The sequence below is a fragment of the Danio rerio genome, chromosome 1 (assembly GCF_049306965.1).
Source record: "Danio rerio strain Tuebingen ecotype United States chromosome 1, GRCz12tu, whole genome shotgun sequence".
Lineage (NCBI taxonomy): Eukaryota > Metazoa > Chordata > Actinopteri > Cypriniformes > Danionidae > Danio > Danio rerio.
In genome coordinates, this window is record NC_133176.1 from 57019341 (window position 1) to 57041500 (window position 22160).

Genomic DNA, 22160 nt, shown 5'->3' on the forward strand with positions numbered 1-22160 from the left:
AGAGCAGGGGTTCTCAATCTCGGTCTTGGAGGGTCGGTGTCCTGAAGATTTTAGCTCCAACCTCAATCAGACACACATGTGCGAGCTAATCAAGCTCTTACTAGGCTTTCTAAAAACGTCCTTGCAGGTGAGTTAAAAGCTAAAATCTGCAGGACACCGGACCTCCAGGACCGAGTTTGAGAACCCATGAGGATAGGCTATTTGATCTAACTGCAGTTGTTTCAGACCTCCGTGATTGTCGCAGCTCTCACCATACATGAACATTGTTTTCAAATGCACAAGCAGTTTTACATTCACTGGTAAATTTGCCAAAAATTTGGATATATCCATACTTGGATATGCAATAGCTGGATGACCTTTGAGAATTAATTAGCGGTATTGGTCATTTATAAACACTGACAAGCTAAAAATTTATTACATTTAATTTTGTTAATTATTTTGACTACAATGCTATATCTAGCGCATTGGCCTCTTCAGATCAGACAAGTATACAGTTTTGGCTAAAATAAAGTAAATAAAAAATAATTTAAACCGTTTTAAGGTCAAAATCATTAGTCCCCTTAACAATATTATTTTTCGATTGTCAACAGAACAAACCACCATAATTAACCTAGTTAAGCCTTTAAATGTCACTTTAAGCTGAAAACCAGTATCTTGAAGAATATCTAGTCAAATATCATTTACTGTCATTATTGCAAAGATCAAATAAATCAGTTATTAGAAATGAGTTATTAAAACTATTATGTTTAACCTTTAAATGTCTCTTTAAGCTGAACACTAGCATGTGTTTGATCAGCTCATATCCTACCTGGAAGAGGTTCCAGAGGTCCATGAAGTAGCTGGAGAACATCAGCTTCTCAGTTTTGGAGATGAGGCAGTAGGTCATGAAGCTGAAGTACTGCACCAGTTTGGTGGTCCCGTGAACAGGCACATCCACATAGAGTTTAGCTCGACCCAACAGGCCCAGAAGAAGATTATAGACCTGATGCAGAACCACGGTGGTGTCGGGGCTGAGCGGGAGGTCCCGTGTGGGGATGTGGAGAGAGCGCGTGGAGCGAAACATCTGACGGAAAGAGTTACTCGGGATGAGGGACACCAGCAGATACGCCGCCGCTAACATGGAGAGAGAGAGAGAAAGACAGAGAGAGAGAGAGAGAGAGAGAGAGAGAGAGAGAGAGAGAATTTACATTATTATACTGTAGAAAAAACAAAAGCCTTGCTGTAAAAATACATTTAATGTTTTACTTTCAAGCACAGCTAATTTTAGAAGTCCACTAAAAACATCATAAAAACTTAAAACTTCATACATCTTTAGCGAGGACCAAGCTTGCAGAATCCATTTTTTTTACTTGGTGGTCCTAATCAGTTCCAGCCAAAGGGCCTGACAGTCCTAAAACGCACCCTTTGTATATTTATTTATTTCCTATGTATTTATATAAGTGTTTTTTCTCTCTCCTTTTCTACGGTTTATGTTAATGTAATGTTATTTCTACATTTTAAATGATTTGTTTGCTTAAAATGAATTTGTGACTAAAAATAATGAATAAACTATTTTGTATCTAAAAGTAAATCTTGACTTGATTTGGCTGCTGGACTGCTCCATGACTGAGTGTAGGGGGACACATTTGCATAGATGTAATAATTAAGGTTAACATTTTATTTGTTAAACCCTCACCATATAAAATATGATCTAAAATAATGCTTTATATAATTTTATAGGTATAATTTATACTCTGTGGCATTTATTGGAGGTCACCAGATTTCCTGGAGCCATAAGCGGTTGCTTACCTCACTTAGTGGTTAAATCCGCAACTGCAGAATGAAGAGGTCAATATGTATATTTTTAATTAATTTTTTAATTTGTTTTTTGTGACGTGGTCATGTAAGAAGACACTGCCACCTAATGCTATTCCTGACAACAGCCTTATTTTTATGTGGACACTTGCAATGGTGTTTCTGATAAATGAGTAAATCAGATAGCATACACTGCATGTCACTGTTAGATATAATCAATGTTATATACCAAGGTTGTACAAGCTCAGTCCTGGAGGGCCGGTGTCCTGCATATTTTAGATCTAACCCCAATCAAACACACCTGAACCAGCTAATCAAGCTCTTTCTAGGTATACTAGAAACTCACAAGCAAGTATGTTGAAGGAAGTTGGCGCTAAACTATGCAGGACACCGGCCCTCCAGGACAGTTTGGACATCCCTGTTACATACAGTGTAATGTTTATGCTCTAAAAGTCAGGATGGCCCCTTTAATGCTATTTAAAGCATATTGTGACATTTATTCATATTGCATGTAGTTTAAATATTTAAATATGAAAATACTCTGTAATATTTTGAAGATGCAGTTATATAAATCTCATTCAGTATTCTCTAATGATCAAAAAGCTGAGAAATGGAAATATTGTAGCATCACAAATTGTCTTTTTTGATCAATTTAATATTAATTAAAAAAATATTAAACATTAATCAGTAGACATGATTTCAACACTGATAATGAGATTTTCTTAAAATGTAACACACTGAAGAGCAGAAAAAAGATGCTTAAAAATTAAGTTTTACATCACACAAACGAACCACACTTATTTGAGTGACTTTAATACATCAAAATGTATTTGAGCAACTCCATGAAAATGCCAACCTTGCCATGAAAAGGAAAATGCGAAACCGTTTCTAATTTTTTTTGTGTAGGCAAGTGTTTTACAGTACTTTAAAAATACTTAAAAATTGTCTCTGTCAATGTTTTCAAACTATTATATTTGATTTACCAAAGTCAAACAAATGGCAATTTCACATCCGTCACATCCCTAACGAAAAAGTGTCACGTCCATAACAAAGCTTTTCCCTCAAAAATGTCAAAATAAAATAAAATCAATCATTTTTGTTCTATAGAGAGCCAACTCTTATCCTTTTGATGAGCATTATTTATTTTGGGTTGTGCAGTTTATTTCACAGAATTTCTACAAAGTATGTTGTATACTGTAATCTCAGAAACTTTTTTTGTCACATCCATAACGCATGTTTATTTTCCTAATTTAAAGCATAAAAATGTTCACAGATTGAAATGTTTTGATTCCATAACTCTGTGGTTAGTTGTTTTGGCAAATATAAACAGATAATTCAATATAATGTTAACGTATACTTTCTCTGCGAATTTATGCTTTGAATTTTTACTGCAAATGTCACATCCTTAACGCTGGAATCAGCTATTTACATAGAAAAACAATTCACAAAACTGTTGTGCAATATTAAACAATGTGAAGCTGACATTAGAAATGCAAAGCCTCCTGCCATTTTGAAACAACACTGAATGTTTTCTTTTAGGATTGTTTTATCTATTTTCTATCATCTGATTTAATCTATTATCTGTTGTATCTTTAATGTATGTTGCCTTGACTTGTATGTCAAATGCTTTAAGAAATAAACATCTCAATTTTATAATTATTAATATAATGTTTACAGTATTTTTGATCAAGTCAGTGCAGTCTTGCTGAGCAAAAGTAACTTTTTACAAAAACATTCAACTATTCTTGAGCTAAAATGTTCATGTGTGTATGGATTAAAGGTCTCCTTACAGGTTCGCACACGCGGGTAGTTGTGCGCCAGCAGGAATCTCTCCACCCAGTTCTCCATGTTCTGCAGAACCCAGCTGTGTGCCAGTTTATTACGCGGCGTCTGAACGGCCAACCAGTCCAAACACTGAGACGGGTTATACTCGATCACCTGACACACACAAAAACACTCAGATCAGTGAGATGGACACGGGTCCTCAACATGGGGCGTTCTCCAAACAACCAATACTCATCACTGACAATAATGTCTCAGACACATTATATATATATATAACAGGACAGGACAGATTTACCTCCCAGATCCTCTGCAGGATGTAGGACGCAAATGAAGGCATTCCTGGAGGCCCAGCAGCAAACTCCATCAGCATCGTCAGCAGCTTGAAGAAGGGGTTGGCTGCCTGTAAGATGCACACACAGACAGACTCATCTCCCCTGCTGAAAAATCCAGCTTAAACCAGCCTAGGCTGGTTGGCTGGTTTTAGCTGGTTGACCAGCCTGGTTTTAGAGGGGTTTTGGCCATTTCCAGGCTGGTTTCCAGCCATTTCCAGCCTGGTCTTAGCTGGTCAGGCTGGAAAATGACCAGCCAAATCCAGCTAAAACCAGCTTGACCAGCCTGGTCAAGCTGGTTTTAGCTGGTCATCTCCCAGCCTGACCAGCTAAGACCAGGCTGGAAATGGCTGGAAATCAGCTTGGAAGTGGCCAAAACCCCTCTAAAACCAGCCTGGTCGACCAGCTAAAACCAGCCAACCAGCCTAGGCTGGTTTAAGCTGGATTTTTCAGCAGGGACATCATATAAAACAAAACACACTACTGGCTGGAAAAAAAATTATATAAATCAACTGAAAGTCATCTCAACAAATGCGTTTCCTACTCTAAAGACTCTCTAGTCTCTACCTTTCTTTTCTTAGTAACAAAAAAAAGTGTAATGTTTGTACAGCATGGTTAGTTTTGCATATAGGGGAAAGAGAAACAGAGTGTGAATATTCAGTAATGTTATGAGAGTAACAGCGGGAGATCGGCTCTTACCTCTGGAGTGAGTTTAGCGATGGAGGTGAACAGCATCGAGACGATCTACAACAAGCAGGGGAGGTTATATTAGACCCTGTTTACCTCAAGAACAACAACTGACACGCAGAACTAAACCATGCCACCATTAAAAAGTTTATTATCTTTTAAATAAATTGAACACATTCATTTAGCAAAGACACCTTAAAACTGATACAAAAATATATTTTGTGCATTCTATTCATCAAAAAAATGTAATAATATATAAACATATAAATTATATATAATATAAATATACAGTTCTCAAAAAAAGTTTTTTTTTTGTTAATTATTTTACCCATGAAACCCCAGACTTTGTGCATTTATAACTTTATGCTAGGCCAAATTAAGCACAAACCTTGACACGAGACTTTCAAAATATTTACAAATAATAAAGATCCCAAACATTTCAATAGCAGAGTATATTTGACAAAACTACCCTGCAGGGAATAAAACAAGTTAGACATTTTTCAAATGAATTTTAGTGAATAAGTCAAACAAAAACAAAACAAAACCTTTAAACATACCATCAAACATTAAACACAAAACACAAATTAGATAAATAATTAGCAATTTGGTTTGTGTTGTCTCATCATGAGTGTGTGTGTGTGTGTGTGTGTGTGTGTGTGTGTGTGTGTGTGTGTGTGTGTGTGTGTGTGTCTTACGTGTTCGGCCAGGCGGTTGTTGTATCTGCACAGGCTGAATATGAGGTTGCAGGTCTGTCTGATGTTAATGCTGTCTCTGATGTGCTGGAACAGGAAAGGGAAACCTTTTCCTCCAGTCAGAGCGGCCATATCACTCTGAGACAGAGTCAAGTGTCTGCAGACAGGTTTGGGGTCAAATATGAGAGATTTTAAGGTGAAATAGCAGCAGTTTTGGGGTGAAAATGAAATTTGGGGTTAAATACAAGCCGAATTGATGAGAAAAATGAACAGTTTTGGCGTGAAATATGAGCCATCTTATGGAGCTTAAATATATGCCAATTTGGAATTAAATATGAGTGAATTCATGGTGAAATATGAGCACTTTTTGGCCTGAAATATGTGCCATTTTGGGGTGAAAAACAGCTTTTTTTGGGGTAAAAAATATGCCATTTTTGGGATAAAAATGGGCTGAAAAGCCGTTTAAGGGGTTATAATTTTCTGGTGAAATTTGATAAATTTTGGCCAGAAATGTGTATATATTTTCGGGTGAAAAAAATAGATTTTGTGGAAAAATAGGAGCAATTTTGGGGTGAATTATGAGCCATTTTGTAGCAAATATATATATACTTTTTTGCCTGAAATATAAGCCATTTTGGGCTGAAATATTTGCTGTTTGGGGCTAAAATATAGGTCACTTTCAGGTAAAATAGGAGCTTTTTTTAAGATAAAATATAAGCCATTTTAGGGTGAAATATGACACATTTTTGGGGTAAAATAAAAGCAAATCTAGGGTGAAAGGCACTTTGTTGTGAAATATGGGTATCTCTTGTCCTTGTACCTCTCGGAGCGGGACTGCTCCACCAGCAGCGATATGAGGGCGATCATCTTCTCCAGAGCGGCCGGCCTGTATTTCTCCTCCGCCAGAGACAAAATATCCTCCTCTTCATCCTCCTCACCCTCCTCCTCCTCAGACAACACCTCCACCTGAGGCTGATACACACACACACAGGTTATATTATCTGAAATCAGGAAACATCTATAGAAGCACTGATGAAGATCCAACACTCACATTTTCAGGCCCTTTAGTCCCCATGTAGAAATGCACCATTATGGAGATGGCTTGCAGAGACAAGAGGAACTGACTCTGTGTAGACAAATAGAGGAAATCATGAAAAAAAAGAAAATCAAAAATGCTATAAAATGGTAGAAAGCAATTCAATATGCAAAATAGGCAAATATAAATAAAATTTTACAAATAAAATAAAACCTGTAAACTTAGATACTTGTATATGCATATGAATTAACAAATAATATGACATTATCAATTAAAAGTTAAACAGTTACACAAAAAAAAAACAGTTTAAACAAATGAAAATCAGCAAGAATGTTAAAATCAGCAACAATTGCTAAAAAACATGTAAAAATGAATACATGAATAATACAAAATAAATAAATAAATCTAATAATTAAAAATCATTGCATTACAAAAATGTTGTTAATGAAACTTGTTAATATTGTTAATAAAATTGTTAATAAAAAAACAAGTTAATGAGTTTAAGATGAGTTAATTAAATGCAAATCAAATATGTTAAACAAACAACTAAATAAGATAGACATAACGAAAAACAAATAATTCCTGAAATAAAATATCCGAAAATGAATTGATTAATTAATAAAAAGAAATTAAATGAAACATGAAAGCTTGGACACTTGCATATGCATATGAATTAACAAACAAAATATCAAATAACATTAGATGATCAATAAATAAGTTACACATAAAAAAACAGTTAAAACAAATGAAATACATAACACATTAAAATGAGCAACAATTGTTAAAACATGCAAAAATAAAAAATAAAATATTGGTTAAAAAATTTAATAAATTAAACAATAATACTAATAATAATATTTAAAAGTAAACTAAAAATTAATTAAAAGCACATCAGATATGCTGAACAACTAAAATAAACAACACTGAAAGAAAGAAATTAAATTAAATCATTATCATTAAATAATAAAACATCAATATTAGATAACACAAATAAACAGTGTGAATCAGTGCAATCGACATATCAACAAGTAAAAAGATTAGAATTCAATAAATGATTAAATAAATAGGACAATAAATAAACAAGGAGGATAAACAAACAGGAAGAGCTACCTCCTCTTCTCCCATTTTGGCGAACTCGTAGAGAAAGGCGAAGTACTCAGTGAGATGTTTGCTGTGTGGTTTGACTCCGTGCTCCATGATGGACAGCAGCGTTTTGACGAATCGCGTCACACAGGAGCGGCTGCCGATGTCCTCCACCGGCCCGTCCATATCGTCAGACCTGCACACACAGCACAAACACAGCGCTCAACAGACACTCACACACACTTTCCAGAAGAAACGCTGAAGGAGGAAACACACACCCGTCCTCCATGCCCGGCTGCAGGTACAGGTGAGCGTGGACTGGCCTGAGGCGCTGGATCACATGAATACACAACCTCTGAAACATCTGAAACAATACAGCATCAGATTATTTAATCAGACATTCACTAATAAAACTATTTTCTTTAAAAAAAAAATAAATAATAATAATAATTAAAAAATAAATAAATAAATAAGGTTCAATAGTTATTAAATTGTACAAAAAGATACTGTTACATAAAATGTACTAATGACATAAATATGGTCAAATTAAATAGATTTAGAAGTACATAAGAAAAAAAAATATATATATATTTAAATATAAATAAGCAAAAATAAATGTAATTATTTAAATATTTAATTGTTAATTTAATAAAAAAATATATAAATAAGAGAAGAAAATAAAGAAGATAAGTACATTAAAATAAAATAGTTGATTTAATTATTGATTAAATTATCTACATAAAAATAAGAAATCATTAAATTTAAAAAAAAAATTACATTTAATAATTAAATACTAATAATTAAATAGATAAAAAATTGTCCAATAATTTTTAAGAACATTTAAAAAGATACTGTTACATAAATAATAACCACATAATTTTTTTTATTAAATTAATTTAAGTACATAAGAAAAATACTGAATTTTAAAATTCTAAAATAAATAAGCAAAAAGTAAATGCAATTAATTAAATAACAAAATATTAATTTAATAAAAAATATGAAAATAAATAAGAAATGGAAATAAAGAAAAATAAGTACATTAATAAATGTAAAAATATGAAAATAAGTTAGTAAAATGTCATGTAATTAATGAAAAACACAAAAATACTAAATAAATAATTTAAATAAACAGGGAAATAAGTCAAATAAGTAAATAAATACAAATATTAATTGATGAATAAACACATACAAAGTAAATAAGTAAGAAACTCTCACCTGACGTACGATCTGATTGGGACACTTGATGAGAATCTGCATGGGCCACCAGTTATCATCTGCCATCTGATCCAGAAACCACTGCAAGAACACACACACTAAATTAATCACCAACACACTACACTGATGCAACATTAAGGAAATCATCTCTATGTATCTGTAAACTGGAGGTGGCAGTGCAGTGTGTGTTTTACCTCACATGCAGCTTGACTGTTGTTAAACTGTTTGGTCAGGAGCTCGATCCACTGCAGCATTGTGGGCTAATAAAAAAGACAAACACAAGATTCCCTTACAATTACAGAACAACAACTGGAGAAAACCAAATCAGGCCGGCTGTGCAGGTTATTACTATTACTATTACTTATAACTCTCACCTTTTCTTTGGAGTGAATGAAGGTCTCCAGAACAAACGATGTGCTGAGCTGTGGGAGAAACAGAGGAAATGACTTCATAGTAAATCACAGTATCAGGTTTGGGGTAAAAAAAGTGAAAACACTGCATTGATAGAGAAAAGCAGGCTTGGTACTTGAGGTTCAAGCAATAATATCCAGCTGCAGGCCCGCAGAACCACACACGTTTTAGGCACACACAATCTGGCACACACAATCCAGGCAAACTATATATGGTTACGACGGATGCTAATGTTATTAATGTCATCTTGGACATCGTCATCGTTATATTTTGATATATATGGTTAATAAATATTGTAAACAATAAACAATAGTGTTTACTTTATTTCACAAATATTGCGATCGAGACGGGCGAATGGGGAGCGCTGTTTCCAATCACCATTCAATATAATAGATTGACCAGTTTTCTATCAGTCATCACAGATGATCATTATTATCTGTAGAGGTGTGAACCTATACTGGTCTCACGGTTCGGTTCGGTTCTGATTATCATGCCATCGATTCGGTTCAATTCGATATCTCGGTGCATCGACGATGCTTTCCATATATAGTGTTATATTTTAGGGGGGAGGCTATAACATGCTGTCTGTATAAACACACAGACACACAGCAACACACTGTCTCTCATTCAAACACATACACAAACATAGACAGCATCAAACAAACAAACACACACACACGCACGCACACACACACACACAAACAAACACACTTAAGCCCTTGCAACAGGGAGAGCTCGCGCTGAGCGGAGCAGAAAAACGAAAAAAACTAAAAAAATAAGCACTTTTCCGACGGTCTCTTACAGAGAGCTCCTCTCAGCGCGAGCTCTCCCGGCTAAAGTAAACGCAGACTGCGAGGGCTTAAACGGAGCAGTGCTCGTAATGTCGAGCGAAAAAAGAAAGACAGCTGTGAAACATAACCAGCTTTGTCTTTCTGTAGGAAACACACTTAAGATCTTTTTAGGGTAAGAGGTTTTTGAGTTATTGCCGTCTATAACTGAATGTGTGTCAGGAAAATCGAAAACAAAACCAACTGAAGCGCGCTCATTTCTGGCGCCCCACTGGATATACAGCGCCCTAAGCATTTGAGAGGGTGCTCGCTGCAGAGCCATTTGAGGAGAGCTGAGCTCCAGCGAGGGGGAGCATGAGCTGTCGCTCCTCCTCCTGTAAGCTGTTTTAATGCGTACACCAACCCCACCCCTAACCCTACCCCCAGTGACATCACTCGTAGAAGAAGTGCAAAAAAGGTGGAGCTCAAGCTTAAGCTCCCCCTCGCTGGAGCTCAGCTCTCCTCAAATGGCTCTGCAGTGAGCACCACTTGAAGCATTTGCCTATGGTGTCTATGCCACGGGCCGGCCCTGAGTTGGCTGAGTGTTGTAAATAACGGCGCTCACCTCCCTGGCGACAGAGCGCATAGGAGATAAATGACGTCACGACATAATAACCGGTTATGGTTATAACTGAATCGATACCGAATTGTCCGCGTCTGCATCGCGGTGCACCGAAGAAACAATTAATTTTGACACCCCTAATTATCTGACAATAATATGGCAGATACTCGTCTTACTAAACGATTTAAATTGGACAGGTTTAATTTATATAATGGATTCATTTATAATGAAGTTAATATAGGCAATAATACATTTTATGAATAATAACAATCTTTTAACATATAACTAATGTATAACACTTGATTAATATTTTACCCAAGCGATTTAATAGTGTTTATTTGCTTAATTTTCTAATAACTTTTAATTAATGATTTCACACATTAAATGCTCTAGTACGGAACCCCGGAAGGGACGTAGTGGAGGAGAAAAAATTGGCTGGTTGAAAAAAAAAAATGGGTGAAAGAAAAAAAATGGGTGGGAGGAAAATACATATTTCTAAGTTTTTGCGTTCCCTCGCAAAAATGTTTTGCGTTCCCTCGCAAAGTTTTTCGTTATCTCGCAAAGATGTTTTGCGTTCTCTCGCAAAACTGTTTCTCCACAAACACTTCCTGTTCACTTCACTCACGTAAACCCTCCTGTTTTAGCCGAAATTCTCCCATATTTTACCATTCCATCCCACTTTCTTTAATATGCAATATATATGCAACCTCTGAACCAGTGAATGCATGTATGAGCGTTGACTGACAGACGCGCTTTTTATTTTGACAGATTATTATTTTATTTTTGTATTGATTATTATTATCTATACTGCCAAAAACCACTATCTTTCAAAAACGGAAAATAGAAAAGTTTCCAAAAATTAAGGCTAAGACCGTTTAAGCAAGACCTAATGCAGTTAAAGATGAAGTGAGATGCACTAAAAGCTGAGGTGTTTGCCTCTGTGTGACAGTCGTACACATCACCTGATCTGACAAGCTCACCTTCGCCGTCATTAGAGACACAGATTTAGGATCTGGTAAAGTGCTGGGAATACTGCTGCACAGCTGCCACATGAAGCTGCAGAGACAACATCAGAAAGAAATCCATGAGAAATAAGTTTATGAAATAATAATTAAAATAAAATGTAAAAAAGTTTAAAACAATACCCTAAAAAAAGAAAATAAACAATTTTGGGGGGAGAAATTAAGAAAAAGGCATTCTAGCATGTTTTCTCACCCAAAGTACGTGTGCTCGAAGATGTTTTTGTCCTGGAGGAACTGCATGTTGTCATGCCAGATCCACTGAGAAAGAGAGAGAGAGAGGGGGAGAGAGTGTGTTTACTCCAGTGCAATGCTCAGACATGTGCAGTGATGAATGATGATCTGCAGTGAGCTCTGTACCTCCAGAAGATCAGGAGAAATGTCAAAGTTAAAGTCTTTCCCGTTCTCCTCCTCCACCTCCACTCTCTTGTAGAACAGCATGTAGGCACTGTGGGTCTGAAAAACAAACAAATCACACAGTGCATTAATTTAGGCAGCAGTTTACAAGAACACAAACCCTGGGGGAGATTAAAGCCTGATTTATACTTCTGCGTCAAGTGACCGGCGTAACCCACGGTGCATGCAACGCGCGTGGCTGTGCATTTATACTTCTGCGCACTGTCTCTGTTGGTCTGCATTAACACTTCCGAAACGCTAGTAGGCAGTGAGGTGTAAATGTTCCTCTGTGTCGAGTTTCTTTGCAGCTTTTTTGCTTTTCCTGAACACTTCCGAGATGTACAAGTGGCTCAAATTCGCTCATTTTGAGGCAGGAACCGGCGGACGTGCAACAACTTTAACTATGAGGTAAACACAAACAAAACTTTCCATCCGGAGCTCCTTCACGGGACTCCACACTTGTAAACAATCGCTACATCAGGTTCGCGCCATTCGCGCGGCTCTCGGTCCCGCCCAGACTCGTCAGCGCTACCAAGCCGACCAATCACAGAGCTTGCGCTACTCGTTGTTGCGATGTGTAGTTTCATTTTTTGAGAGGTGCACGTCAGTGACGGCCACGGCCACGGCGAAGGGCTAAGCGTCAGCACCGTAGCATACGCCGGCGTTTGACGCAGAAGTATAAATCAGCCTTAACCACTCAAATAATATGAATTACCATAGCACTCATGAATAATATTAACACCTATAATAACTACAGCTACAACTAATAAAAACATTAAACCAGTTTAATCATATTTTAAGAATCACATTAAGAATTAATTATGATTACTGCATAAATACATCGCAATAACATAATAATTAGGTATAGTTGTAAATAATATGCAAAATAACAAAACAACAACTCACTATTAATCTGTCAGTGGTATTGTTGAGTTATTTTAAAACCAACCTTCTCAAAGGAGAAATCCATAAACTTGTCGGTGACAGAATCATATGTTTTGGTCTGAAAGGAAGCAAACATAACTATTAAAACAACTTGCTTTTATTAATCATATTACTTTCAGCTAAAAGCATGCAGGATTGACTGGATCTATTCAGAGAAATATTGAAGTACACACCGTCATCTCTCCACCAAAACACTCTGAGGCCAGCTGCGCTGAATCAAACGGCTTCACCTCGGCATCGTTAAACAGGTACCTGAAAAAAGGAAATGACATCACATCAAAATGACATCAATTATCAAATGCATCTAAAATTAAACAGCAGCTTTAAAGGCTCCTGAAATGCGCAGTTCTGTTTGACGTGTGATGTTAATTTATCAGAAACATGAAGAGGGCGGAGCAATACTGAGTAGCTCCTCTCATTGTGCAAATTACAAGAGGGTTTGACACCCCTAATTACTGCATGATCATGTTAATCAATGCTTTAGGGACTTCAAAACAAGATGAATTTGGTGATAGGGGTGAGAAATAGTTTGCTCTGATCTGGATCTATAACGGGTCATACCATTGTGAGTGTATAGTCAGGGTATATGCCGACATTGTGAAAAAGAAAATTGGTTGGTGGACTTAAATGGACTGATCTAGAGCAACAAAAGAAACATACACACTGACACTTAGTGGCGGAACTAGGTATTGCAGTCCAAATTTAAATATCGCAGAGGTTTTTTTTTTTCTTTGAAGATTGATGCACACGCAGGTTGCCAGATTGAAAGCACAAACAGAATTAAGCGATTGAGCCTTACAATGTAAACTGCTCAGCAAATGTTTACGTTTGTATTATTTGCTTTATTAAAGCTTTTTTTCCTTTCGAAAATTTGACGCACATGCAGGTTGCCAGATTGACAGCACAAACAGGATTAAGCCTATGTAAACTACTCCGAAAATGTTTACATTTGTAATATTTGTATTATTTGCTAATTACTTGCTTCGAAGGTTTTATCCTTCTTAGATTTGCAGGTTGCCAGATTGACAGCACATACAGAATTAAACCTTACAACGTAAGCTGCTCAAAAACTGTTTACTTTTGTAAAATTTGCTAATAATTACTTGCTTCGACTGTTTTTTTTTTCTTTTAAAGATTTGACGCACATCCAGGTTGCCAGATTGACAGCACAAACAGGATTAAGCCTTACAATGTGAGCTGCTCTGCGAATATTTACGTTTGTATTATTTGCTTTAAAGTTTTTTTTCCTTCGAAGATTCGATGCACATGCAGGTTGCCAGATTGACAGCACAAACAGGATTAAGCCTTACAATGTAAGTTGCTCAGTGAATGTTTACGTTTTGCAATATTTGCTAATTAAAAACAATCTGAAAGAACAATAAAACAATCTAAAAACAGATTTTTATAACTTTAGTCTGCTACTGTACTCCAAAGGTCATTTTCAGCCGCACACAAAAACACTGAAACAGCCTTCATGGCTGAAATTAAATACTGATGTTTTCCACCAAGGCAACCCGGAGTGAAAAAATATAATTGGCAGTGGGCTGGTTATAGAGACCAAAACGAAAAGCAGACATTTCAACACAGAATGCACATTACAGATAAACAAGTATGTTCACTTAGCATGTTTCTTAAATATCTGCAAACGTATTATAATATTTTGATGCTCGAGAAGAGACACCTTTAAATGCAGGATATATCAGCGCCATTAAGTGTGAACGCTCACCATTTATTGTTCCTGTAGGCGTGTGGGTTGATGATGTCTCTGATGAAGCTGTAATAATGGCCGCCGTCTGCAGTTCCTGTGTGCACCGTCACACCGATGAGGTCATACTCGTAACTCTCCGCCACTTTGGCATCACTGTCGTCACGAAAACCTGTGGAGGACATCAGAATGACCTTATTGGAGACGACAAATTTAATTTTTAAATTTAAAGGGATAGTTCACACAAAAATGAAATTTACTCACTATTTACTCAACCTGAAATGATTTCAGAAATTTTATGAGTTTCTTTTACTAGTTGAACACAAAAGAAGATATTTTAAAGAATGCTGAAAACCTGTAACCACTGACTTCCATAGTAGGAAAAACAAATATTACTGAAGTCAGTGGATTCCAGCTTTCTTCAAAACATCTTCTTTTGTGCTTGTTAGGACTGCGTTGTTTTGTTTGTGTGTTTGATTTTGATTCTAGATTGGGGGCGTGCCTTCAGCGCACCTGATTCTTGTCAGCGCCCTTATTTAAACCCCGGCAGAGAGTTTGTCGGGGCCGCTGTCCATTCACTTGCCAGTTGGCCAGAGCCGCGCTACTATTTGGGCATTATGCTTTGTTTCGCATCCATACACTATCACTGACAACATTTACCGCATCCATACATTTGCATTTCACACTGATTGAACATACTGATACTGATATTTTGATTATATAATTTAAATTGAGTTAAATAAATCTTCTTTTTGATTATACTTCTCCTTGTCGTCTCCCTTATTATGTTACATCCCTGAGCCAGGTGTAACAGTGCTCAACTAAAGAAAGAAGCTTGTAAAGGCTTAAAACAAGTGAAGGGTGAGCAAATTATGGCAGAACCTACATTACTGGGTGAACTATCCCTTTAAAAACATTTTATTTTAGCAAAACAACCGATCATCACACCTTCCTTCCGGTCTCCTTTGGCCATGAGGAAGTCCTCGGTGTAGGGCGTCATGTCGAGCCGCAGCGGGAAGGAAAAGTGTGTGTTCACCTTCTCCTTCATCATGGTCACCATGTTGAACGTGTAGCGCATGGTGTTGAAGCTCAGGATCCGCGGCAGCTTCTTGAAACAAGCTCTGAGATGTGACGAGATGATCAGTACATATTCATATTTCAGCTCCAAGAAAAAAAAACAAAAGAATAGCCGTACCGTTTCTCAGCCCGTACTTTCTTCCCACACTGAGAGCAGGTGTACATGTTGTCGCCCTCCAGAGTGTCTTTAATGGTCACCTCGTCCAGAGACTCCTGAAACACACACACGATAAAACACAATGAGAAATGCAAGAGAAACACAATGGTCCCCATTTCAATGGTCTAAAGTGCACAGCGCAGGTGTGTTAGTATGCACTTTTGCTATTTTAAAAACAGGAAAAAAGGTCCGTGCACCAGGCGCATGATCTAAAAGGGTTGTGCTTATTCTCTTAATGAATCACGGGTGTGTTTTGGGTGTAACGTTCATTAAATCAATCTCTCGCATCTCCCATTGCCTTTAAGAGTAAGTCGTGGTGGGGCCACAGCGGATTGGCTATTAACATGGCGGACTTCGTAAGTGTAAAACCAGAACGCTTCAATAGTGAGGAAACAGATCTGCTCGTGCACAAAGTTCAAGACACTTTACAGAACTAATCGGATTCATCAAAGACCCCTAAAGGGAAAGCGGCAAGCGAGGAGGTAGCATTTCTTTCTTTTTTTTTAACAGACATTAACAATCTAAATCTATTTTAATCCTTTCTAATTTTTTTTCTGTGTTTTTGCGCATACATGTGTGTGCAATAAGCAATGTGTATGTGCTTTTGGAGACATCTATCACGAACACACTCTTTAAATAAGAAATAATAATAATAAATAAATAAAATAAAACTGCACCACTGACAATATACCAGCTTTTAGTTGATCAATAGTCTTTTTCATTTGTCTTAAAATAGCAATGCACCAACAATGCATTATTTATTTGCAAAACAAACAATTAAATAAATAAATGATACTCAAATTATAACAATAATATTTACCAGAAAATTATCACATTTAAATAGTATATAACTCAAGGTAAACACTAATAATTAGTTACCCAAACAACAACAACAACAGCTGCTGCTACTACGCTTAAAGACAAGCATTAAATATTAAAAAATAAAGCAAATATTTTACATCCAAACCCACATGAGTACTACTCTGAATAACAGGAACATTTGTGCATGTGGAAATGATTAACTCACATAGATGTTCTTCATATCGGCCACCTGACACCTCACAGTGTAAAACTCCTCCGCCGTCTGGCTCACATGATCACAGTCCTGCACAAAACAGCGAGAGATTCCAGATGAAGATATTTCCCTGTGACACATTTCTTTTAGTTTGAAAAAAAAATGTAAATGTACAGCTTTGGTCAATATTACTGTATTTTCCCCCGATTGTCTACAGAACAGAACGATTGTCTTTCAATTATATTTTAAGCTGAATACTAGTACCTTGCAAAATAATTAGTAAAATAGCATGTACTGTGACCATGGCAAAGTACATAGAAATTAGACATTATTGTTCAAAATAAATAAACAAAATAAAAATTCACGAGTGTAATATTTTTTCCTCAGCTTTACATTTTAGACTTGTCCTTTCAAACAGCTCAAACCTACCAGTGAAACCACATTGTTGGTGATGACGCCTCCAAACAGTGTTTTGACTGTGTTTTTCTGAAATACAAACACACAACCATTACATTTCTGTCAGTATTAAACAAAACAGACTGTTTTAACGTGCCGATATTATCCTATAAGGATCTTCTGCCATGCATTTAATTCCATATATTCATATTTCTATGCTTTTGAAAGTTGCATAGGAAAGGTGTCGATAAATAGGCCAGTCAGGAAAAGGAATTTTTGTTCTGCGCTATATTGTCACAGAAATTGTTGCAATAAGCAATATTCAAGAGATCACACTCAAGAAATTGCTTGACACTATAAGCAGGTTTGGCATGCTGTGCCAGGAGAGAACCCTGAGCATGGAAATAATTGAACCCAGAGCTCCCGCCTGGTCATTTAGCATGCAAGGAGGTCCGAGACCAGGTAGGTTTCGAGAGCTCCCCCTGGTAAAGGAGGAAAAGGAGGAGAAGGGGTGGGCAGGGGGATTCTTCCAAAACGAAGATAGGGCAGTAAGGTGAAATCGGTCAATTATAGTAGGCTTAGATCAATCTGATTGGATTATTGCTGATTACAGATGAGAGACCAGCTGCGATCAATCATATCACATGTTCCTCTCGAATATAGTTTGTAAAATTTCACTTACTGTCATTTTAAGGTCATTTCATGCCACTGATTGTATAATGATTATATAACAGAATAATAATAATACAAATAGCCATAAACACTTTTCATTCTTAAGGTTATTTAGATGCTATAATTTGATGTTAAAAAGCTAAATCTCCTATTATATATACTTTTAAATGTCCTATTAGGTAAACATCTAGTTATAAACTTTGACACCGGAACGTAAATGTCATTAGAAAATGGCTTAAATGTTATTTGTGAATTTGTAAATATTTATTGCAATGCCAAAAATCTATGAGGTTGTCTCCAAGTATTGCATGATACGTCAATATATTGATTATTGTGACAGGCCTAGCGATAAATGGCTTTAATGTAAAGCAAGGGAATGCAGTCAATTTTTGTATTAATTTCAAAGTGCTTTCAATCCAAAATAAAACCTAAAAGCATAACGGTAACACTTTACAATAAGGTTCATTAGTTAATGCATTTACTAATATGAACTAATCATGAACAACACATGTACAGCATTTACTAATCATAATTGAACATTTACTAATGCATTATTAACATTTAGGTCCATGCTTGTTAACATTAGTTAATGCATCATGAGTTAACATGAACTAACAATGAACTACTGTATTTTCATTAACTAACGTTAACTAACATGAACAAATACAGTAATTCATGTCTTGTTCATTGTTTGTTCATGTTAGTAAATGCATTAATTAACATTAACTAATGAACCTTACTGTAAAGTGTGACCAGCATAACTTTCTTGTAATCACATCATATTTGAGAGCAAGGCCGCCCTCTTGTGGTTTGCTCTGTGCAGATGTTACTGACACCTTAAAACAACTGATAACAAATAAGGGAGAAATATGGGAAAACATGTAAATGGGATGATATAGGGACAGAATGGAGTATCCCAGGATAAACCTTGAGGGTTGCCAGGTATGCACCACACACACTATTCAGAAGCCATACCAGGTCCTGAGACATCTCCTCTATTTTCGTGATGAGGTCGGTGAAGAACTCGGTCATGTCTTTCTGCTCTCCGGTGTTCAGGGGCTGTTTGTCCATGGTGTAGGTCTTGCAGAAGGGACGAGGGTTGTACGCCTTCCTCTCACTCTCCTGCACACATTTGACAAACATTACAATTTTAAATTAAAAATTAAAAATTCTGCTTTGTGTTAGTTTCTATTTGCTTCTATTATTCCGAAGGATTTGATTACACCATTATTGATGGTGTTTTTAATACATGCCTATGGTTGTGAAGCACTTTGAGTTGCATTTTATGTAGGGAAAAAGTGCTATACATATAAATGGATTATTATGGTTATTAAAACAACACATCAACAGGTGAAGAGATGATAAAGTAATATACCATGAGATACGTGAACATCTTCTGGAGCTCCAGCAATGTGGTCTTATGCTTAATATCCTCTGAATACTAAAATAAATAAAAACACACACACACACACACACACACACACACAGACACACACACACACACACACACACACACACAAAAGGTGCACTGTTAGGCAGAAATTTGAACGTATAATAAACAATAGTGCAATAAGCCACACAACAATGCATTTTAATAACAGCTGCAGAAAATTACACTTCACATCACAAGTATAAATTATTTCTTAAGATACATTGGTAAAGAAAACAGTAATTTTGTGTTGAAATAACATTACTGTATTTATTGCTCAAATAAACGCAGCCTCAGTGAGCAAAGGAGACTTCTTCCAAATCAAAAATGTCTCTTTTATTATAAATTACCATCTTCAGCCTGTTTGCAACACTAACTAGATATTTTGGAAACCAGTATTTTTTTGTTAGTACAGACGCTAGTACAGATGAGACGAATGTGAGTTTTCTAGACTGACTTTAGCAGTGAAGACGGCCTGTCGGGCCTCTGGGATCATGTAGAGCTGCTGGATGGTGGAGGCCAGGTAACATGTGGCGCCCAGATTAGTCAAGCCCACAAAACGACACTCGGCTCTGACGTCATCATGGGGCCAGTAATCCCACTTATATGGAGCGTGAGACGCTAAACAGAGAAACAAAAATGGTTAATTTAGTTTTTTGATTGAATTTCCTCTTTAATAAATAAAACAATTAAAAACACAGTAAAAGGTTTTGTAAAAGATTTTCATGAAGTTAAATTGAATAAAATATAAAGTCACTGTGTATTTATATCATTTTAAATACACGTTTGCTTATTGTTTTAAAGCACTAAGAGTAGACGCAGTCCAGAACGTCATGTCAGCAAAAATCTAAAATATGTCAACTTTATGTATATTAGAAATAAATAAATAAATAAATGAATGAATGAAAAGTCAAAACTAAACACATAAAACCTTTTAAAACTACATTATAAAGACATCTTTGCAAAAATACAACTATTTAGTTGCTCTTGCTAATGATATAAACATCATTATAAATATCAAATATAAAATTTCATAACAAAACGTTTCTTACTCAACTTATGGCTTTTTCATGGCAAGATCAACATGGATAAACACATATTACACAATAATAACAACAACTTCACTCATTCATTCATTTTCCATCGAATTAGTCTCTCATGTTTTATACAGTGGATGCCCTTCCAGCTGCAACCCAGTACTAGGAAACACCCATACACACTCTTTCACTATGGTCAATTTAGGTCATCTAATTTATATATAGCACGTGTTTGGACTGTGGGGGAAACCGGAGCACCTGGAGGAAACCCACGCGAACACAGGGAGAACATGCAAACTCCACACAGAAATGCCAACTGACCCAGCCTGGACTCGAACCAGCGACATTCTTGCTGTGAGGCAACAGTGCTAACCATTGTGTCGCCTCACATCTTAATTAAAAACGTAACTATTTAAGTAATTTTACATATTTAAATAAACTATATATTATAATAAATATATTATATTTAAATATGTACATAAGAGTTGACGCTAAATCAATTAAAAAGACACAAATTGACATTAAAACATGGATATTATTTAGAATGCTCACCCTGCATGTGCTGTGACATGACCCAGTTGTGCAGCAGTCTGTAGTTCTCCACTGAGCCCTTCACCACCTCAAAGACAAAAAACAAAGTCAAAGTCATACATCCTTCAGCATATGTTGTGTCTGCGTGTTTTGAAAGAATGTTGGAAACCTGTAACTACAGATATTATGGTTATAAAGTCTTCAAAATATCTTCATTTGTGTTTAACTTTAAAAAAAAAAACTCAAACTTGTTTGGAAGGTGTCATGGGAGAGGAAATGATGACAGAATTAATTTGTTAAGGTAAACTATCCCTTTATGCTAGTGTGCTCCAGAACAGTGACAATTTGCATTAAGAAAATATCAAATCAATCTAAACATGTAAAGTTTGTCACTTCTACCTAAAAGGATCAATGATTTTCTCATATTTCCGTGTCTCATCAAATCTTGACCAATCAAATGCCCTCTAGTATCTGTCATGTCCCGCCCCCTTTAAGACATTTCTCGATTGCTTTTGATCTGATCTTAACCACTCACTGGCAGAGCTGTGACACTAACAAAACGCTATTGGCTGTTTTTTAAAAGAGGAGGAGCTACTCTTTTCACTTTTCAATGGAAATTAAGTGCACATTTCAAAGCACTTCCCTTCAGAGCTATTTTTGCAGTGTATAATAATAATAATGACAGTAATATGAGGTAATTGTTGTCAGTGCTGTAATGCAGAAGAACAGACCTCCACCAGCAGGTCGTATGCGGCGGCGCGGGCTGCGGGACTCTTGCATTTGGGCTGCTGGCGGTCCTTCAGGCTGGGCAGCAGGAACAGCAGGTCATATGTGTCCCTGAGGAACTCCTGACCCTCCCGAGAGAACTTGAACGGAGGTTTGTGCTTCAGGACGCTGGTGGCCAAACGCAGGAGACCTGTCAGACCGTCGTCCTCGATCGCCCCGTCCTGCTGGTCCAAAATCTCCCGGCTGCGGGAACACAAACACCAGCATGGGAATGAAGTGCAGTGGCCTCAAAATACGTCAGAAGACATACACATGTTTTTGCTCACCTTTAAAGTCAGATTTTAAAAGCGCTATATAATGCATTTGTTTAGTAAGTTAAATTGTACACTCATATCTATATAGTCAGTTTACGGCTTTAGTAATTAAAAATCAATCAATCTCAAGCAAATGGTTTTCATTATTCCATAAAACACGGCTAGAATCAGAAGGTCCATAATTGACCATATATAGATCGTGTCGTGAATATTAACAATATAAACAATTTGCGGTTCTCGTATTCAAAATAAAAGTCTCAGTCAGTAAAATATAAGCTTATAAATAACTAAGTGTAGAAACGGTCACTGTTGTCTCACTA

General features: G+C 36.4%; 1 protein-coding gene across 1 annotated transcript in view; it reads right to left on the reverse strand.

The window, feature by feature from the left end:
• Positions 1 to 22160, reverse strand: part of usp34 (ubiquitin specific peptidase 34) — a 93166-nt gene that overhangs the window by 13166 nt on the left and 57840 nt on the right. Inside the window, exons 39-65 of the mRNA XM_009294698.5 lie at positions 21532 to 21769; positions 20822 to 20888; positions 19690 to 19853; positions 19179 to 19244; positions 18779 to 18925; positions 17165 to 17221; positions 16748 to 16825; positions 15682 to 15776; positions 15435 to 15607; positions 14508 to 14658; positions 12955 to 13033; positions 12786 to 12839; positions 11801 to 11896; positions 11637 to 11701; positions 11402 to 11477; positions 8996 to 9043; positions 8816 to 8881; positions 8622 to 8702; positions 7685 to 7770; positions 7434 to 7602; positions 6339 to 6413; positions 6108 to 6259; positions 5291 to 5444; positions 4608 to 4652; positions 3875 to 3979; positions 3585 to 3732; positions 809 to 1113 (exon numbers count right to left, since the gene is read on the reverse strand). Of these exons, the coding sequence (XP_009292973.3) occupies positions 809 to 1113; positions 3585 to 3732; positions 3875 to 3979; positions 4608 to 4652; positions 5291 to 5444; positions 6108 to 6259; positions 6339 to 6413; positions 7434 to 7602; positions 7685 to 7770; positions 8622 to 8702; positions 8816 to 8881; positions 8996 to 9043; positions 11402 to 11477; positions 11637 to 11701; positions 11801 to 11896; positions 12786 to 12839; positions 12955 to 13033; positions 14508 to 14658; positions 15435 to 15607; positions 15682 to 15776; positions 16748 to 16825; positions 17165 to 17221; positions 18779 to 18925; positions 19179 to 19244; positions 19690 to 19853; positions 20822 to 20888; positions 21532 to 21769 (3040 nt within the window). The remainder of the gene's footprint in view (positions 1 to 808; positions 1114 to 3584; positions 3733 to 3874; positions 3980 to 4607; positions 4653 to 5290; positions 5445 to 6107; positions 6260 to 6338; positions 6414 to 7433; positions 7603 to 7684; positions 7771 to 8621; positions 8703 to 8815; positions 8882 to 8995; positions 9044 to 11401; positions 11478 to 11636; positions 11702 to 11800; positions 11897 to 12785; positions 12840 to 12954; positions 13034 to 14507; positions 14659 to 15434; positions 15608 to 15681; positions 15777 to 16747; positions 16826 to 17164; positions 17222 to 18778; positions 18926 to 19178; positions 19245 to 19689; positions 19854 to 20821; positions 20889 to 21531; positions 21770 to 22160) is intronic.